The sequence below is a fragment of the Gekko japonicus genome, unplaced genomic scaffold (genome assembly GCF_001447785.1).
Source record: "Gekko japonicus isolate JY-2015 unplaced genomic scaffold, Gekko_japonicus_V1.1 scaffold4142, whole genome shotgun sequence".
Classification (NCBI taxonomy): Eukaryota; Metazoa; Chordata; class Lepidosauria; order Squamata; family Gekkonidae; genus Gekko; species Gekko japonicus.
The window spans coordinates 43,115-47,934 of NW_015165365.1; the positions used below are offsets into that span (position 1 = coordinate 43,115).

The following is a 4,820-nucleotide window of genomic DNA, read 5'->3' on the forward strand; positions in this document are numbered from 1 at the left end:
AGGAGTCAAGGACTGCCCCACTCCTGGACCACTGGAGAATGAAGATTTGTATTCACTTACCGTGAAGCTTCCTTCTCGGTGGTCCAGAGTGGGGCAGTCCTACCCACCCTCTCTTGATGGACACGACTTCCGGTCCTTTACGTTGTGCAGTGGTTCAGCTGTTCATGAATATGGTCTAATTGATTACGTGATGTGGTGGACTGTTGCTGTTTGTTTGCTCTAACGGTTAAAATACGGGTTTGTATTTGTTTAAGCCCATGGCTGTGTTGGTATTCCCCAGCTGTCTGAGGGGGAAGGAGTTATTTTTTAAGTGAATTTACAGAAGCTCGGAGATGGCTTTCAGTATGACTGGGGATCAGAGGATAAGCCCCTCCCCTCTGGGATCAAAGTTTGCCGGCCCTGCCTACAGAAGGGGGTGGTGCTTTCCCAGGAGTAAGGAGTCAAGGACTGCCCCACTCTGGAAGGAAGCTTCAAGGTAAGTGAATACAAATCTTCCATTTCTGGTAGGTGAAGACCTTTGAGTTGGAAAAACAGCTGGTGTGGAAAGGACTGAGACCTCCTTATCTCTACCCAGCCACTCCAAACTACAGCTTTTGAGTGTGTATGTGTTTTATTACTCTTTTGTGTATGGAATGTGTATTTTTGCAGGGTTCCCCCCCCCTTTTAATCTAAAAAAATTATCTGGTGAGTTGAATACCACACCAAGGCAGGGAGCAAAACTAGACAAGATCAGCAAGAAAGATGGGCTATAAATAAAGTAAATAAATAATAGATAAAATTTCTGACAGTATAACTTCAAAGGCTTAGTAGTACAATCCTAAACAGAGTCACACTCTCCCACTGACTTCAGTCGACTTTGACAGCTGTAACTCTGCTTAGGTTTGCACTGTAAATCCCTTAAAATATGACTTTTGAAAACCCCAATGCTGTCAAAGCATTATTAATTGTACTAGGCTTAGCTCTAATTTATTCATACATTTTTTTAAAAAAATCACAAACTTATTCGGCGGGGTCAGCTTTAGGACAGTGAAGATGGATCTGTCATTTGTTCTGGATAAATCTTTTGTTTGTTTACAGCCTACAACCAAAGAGCGACAGACCTCTTAAAAGGAATTATATTGTTGTTTCCAGAAATGTATCAAGTCAGAATTTGTGAATTTCCTTCCTGCCCTGTCTCCTCCCTGCCAAAAAGTTATTACATATCAGTCAGTTCTTACATTACTGTTTGTTCCCTGTTCTGTGGTTCGTTGGTAACAGGAATAGAATGGAAAGAACCAATGGGAGGGGCTTCTCCCCAGCTGGTTCCCTAGCTTCAAAGTTACAGAAGCGGCATGGATATGTGCTACTAAGCAGTGACAACTCTCTCTTGCATGTAACAGAAAAACTTGTTTGCATGCTCTGTTTTGATGGATGCAACTCTCTGTGTATAATATATAAAAACTTAGAACTGGGGGCTTGGTCTTCAGATCATTAAATCCACACACTGGTTCAGGTACGGGCTGGGAGGGTGTTTCTACAAACCTGCATCAGCTCCCATATTTGCAGATTTAAAAAAGAAGTTTTAAAAAAATTAACCGAGGGGAAAAATCAGGTCTTGCAGCACTGCTGTGCTGCCTTTCTGCTCCCGCTGCCATGTGAGCTACATGTGCCAGGCAGACAGAGGCAGTGGTGTGCACTGTGGGAGGCAAGTGAGTGGATCAGGGCTGTAGCCAGTGGGGGGTGCCACAGGTGGTGCCTGCTATCAATTTTGTTGTGCCCCCGCCCAATCTCCCCCTTTAATGATGATGAGGAAGAACGGAGCCCACTCAGGAGTCAATGGCTCTTTCTCTCCAGCTTTGCACATTGTGGGGATGAGGTGCTGAGCCGGCTGGGGTCAACCCGGGGCCCCGACCTCTGATTGACATATGTCTCTATCCCAGCAGCCTATCTAAGCCAGGAGCTGGCTGTGCTGCCCACCTCTCCCTCCCTGCCTGACAAGGCCCCAACATCTATCCGAATGTAGCTGCAAGATTACAAACCCAGCCCTGGCCTCCTCCCCGCAGGCCTGGAGGGGCCTGCAGATTAGGTCATTTAATTTAATTCAATTAGATTAGCGGTGCCCCCTCAGTGTCCCCTCCTGAAAAAATTCCTGGCTACGGGGCTGGGGTGGATGGGTAGATGGGGTGTGTGTGAGCCAAGCAGGCAAAGGCAGTGGTGCTGCAGGTAGGCAGGAGAGGAGCAGGAGCCACCTCTGTTCTGGGAGCCAGGGAGGTGGAGGTGGTGGTGCTACAGACAAGTAGCCCATCTGGCAAGTGGGTGGCCTAGCAAGCAATTGGGAGGATGAGACTCCTCCTCATGAATCTTGTGGGTCCCCTGCTTGTGTGTGTGTGTGTAATGATATATATGAAATGCAACATATGTTGGTATAATGCACTGCAATAACAATATTAGAAATGAAAATTATATACTATGTATTGTTGATTGGACTAAGCTTTCAAAATTTAGAACATCCTAACTACTAATCTTGCCCCCCCCCATACTACTATACCAGTATTGCTGAGCACATTGCAAGGAAATATTTAATAAATTCAAGCAAGTTTGAAATAAAGTATTTGGGTTTTTCTTTAGAAAGGCACCGAATGCAATGAGGAAACTTTTAAAAACTGCAAGTTTAGCACTTCTTGGGAATGTCGTCAAATGAGGATATTAACATAAGAACATAAGAACATAAGAGAAGCCAATGTTGGATCAGGCCAATGGCCCATCTAGTCCAACACTCTGTCACACAGTGGCCAAAAATGGTTGTTGAGTCAACAACAAATGGTTGTTGAGTCAAGAATGTTAGTTTAATTTTACCTCCTTAATTCCATGAGCTGTAATCTTATAAAACGTAGGTCTCCTCCTTGAGACACTGACGACTCGAATGCCTGGGAGCCTGGAGTTTGGGGTAGGTGACAAATGGGAGGCAGTGGCCTCTTACATTTAATTCTCAGGTGTATGTATTCTTCCTTTTCATTATGCTCTTCATGGCCTGCTGGAAAAAGACATAGATGCACTCTGAGGTCCCAGTTTTGGTCAAGATCCTGAGATCACCTCTGGCCATGCAGGTGTTGCCATGCAAGCCTATCAATGTGTTTTTATGGAATATGAACTGTGCAAAGGGACTGTATAATATGGAGACCTGGGAATACCTGTTGAGACTGCACACCTGAAAGAGGGACACCTTCCTTTAGTGTTGCTGCTACAGTGATAGTCCAGAGTCACCAGCCATCTCGCCTGCTGTGAGATGAAGCAGTTCCATAAGCCAGCACAAAGCCTCAGATGCCATGCCATGGAAAACATGAGGACAGAGAACTCCAGACGCCATTAGGAGCTTCTTCCAGCACATGTAGGCAACCTCTCTCTTTCCCCCCCTCCTCTTCCAGCAACCTACAAATCTAATCAAGAGACAATAGCCCTAGCCTGATGATTCATTCAGCCTTCCTGATTCAATCATCCTTCATCCAGGTGCCAGTTCCCAGATCAAGTTTCTAGCTCTCAATATTTGACCACTCCTTAGTCCCCCTCCCCTCTTCCAGCCAGCCAATAGTATGTTTTATGGGACGGACTAACAGAAGGTGTCACAGGGGGATGTGGCCAGCCTAGCCAGCCTCCCCACACCACGTTATAAAAGATACTGCCCGACCACATGGTCTCTTTCTATTACCCTCTCCACGACCCCTATCGAAGCTTTAACCCTCTTATGCCCAGCTTGCTGTCCACATACCCTACCTCCATCTTTAAACTCTAGATCTGCAGCTAGAGTCCACGTGGTTCTGCTGGTTCAGAGCACGTGTTCCCCATTTTCTATTTCTCCTGTGTTAAATATGGATTGTAACTGAATTGTATCTTTTTAACTTTTGTTCCCCTTCTCATGTTTAGTGCCTAAAACAGTACATGCAGCTGGCGATTCGTGAAGCATGTGGCTCGCCCATCACTTGTCCCGACATGGTGTGCTTAAATCGTGGGACTCTGCAAGAAACGGAGGTATCTCAACACTTGTCATCCTTCTTCTTCCTTTTAATCGTCTTTGTTTATTTACATAATGAATATATTAGATTGTTTCCTCCCCTTAATTACCTCTAATGACTACTTGGCAGGAGGCCCACTTGACAGGGAAAACTAGCAACAACCAGATGGTTTCCCTCTTGTTTTTCCTTTCCTGGGGAAATGTTTACTTGGCATCCAGAGGACTTAGAACTGCCTGCTTAAAAGCCATGATAGTCCCCTCTGAATGTCACCAGTTCTCCTCCTTTATTATTTTATTATTATTATTATTTTTATTAACTCTCCTTGTTTTTCCTTTCCTGGGGAAATGTTTACTTGGCATCCAGAGGACTTAGAACTGCCTGCTTAAAAGCCATGATAGTCCCCTCTGAATGTCACCAGTTCTCCTCCTTTATTATTTTTTATTATTATTATTTTTATTAACTCTCCTAAAAAGGAGAGAATATATTACTTTTAATATCAGGAAGGGGGAGGGTATATAGCTGGACTAAGAAAAGTTTGAGTGATGTTCTATTAGTATGTTAATCTTTTGTTAGTATTAAACAAATCTTCTTTTGGCTTCTTCTGTGAGTTGTCAATCGTCTTTCATCTTAACCTGTGAAAAACAAATATAAATGTTAATGTATTAGTAGTGTCCCTTTGGTTTATTGTTAATAAAGTCTTTTCATGCGCTTTCTGAACCAATCTTCAAGTTCTGGGCTGCCTTCCTTTTATGTCAGGTTATAGGATGGACCTACCCCTGCTCCTTCATCTTCCGGAGTCTTGTCCCCCGTCTCCGAGCCACTGTCTCCTTC

General features: G+C 44.3%; 1 protein-coding gene across 1 annotated transcript in view; it reads left to right on the forward strand.

The window, feature by feature from the left end:
• The window catches only part of RNF144B (ring finger protein 144B), a 67,843-nt gene that overhangs the window by 37,802 nt on the left and 25,221 nt on the right, over nucleotides 1-4,820 (forward strand). The window contains exon 2 of the mRNA XM_015410607.1: nucleotides 3,901-4,005. Coding sequence (XP_015266093.1) covers nucleotides 3,901-4,005 — 105 coding nt within the window. The remainder of the gene's footprint in view (nucleotides 1-3,900; nucleotides 4,006-4,820) is intronic.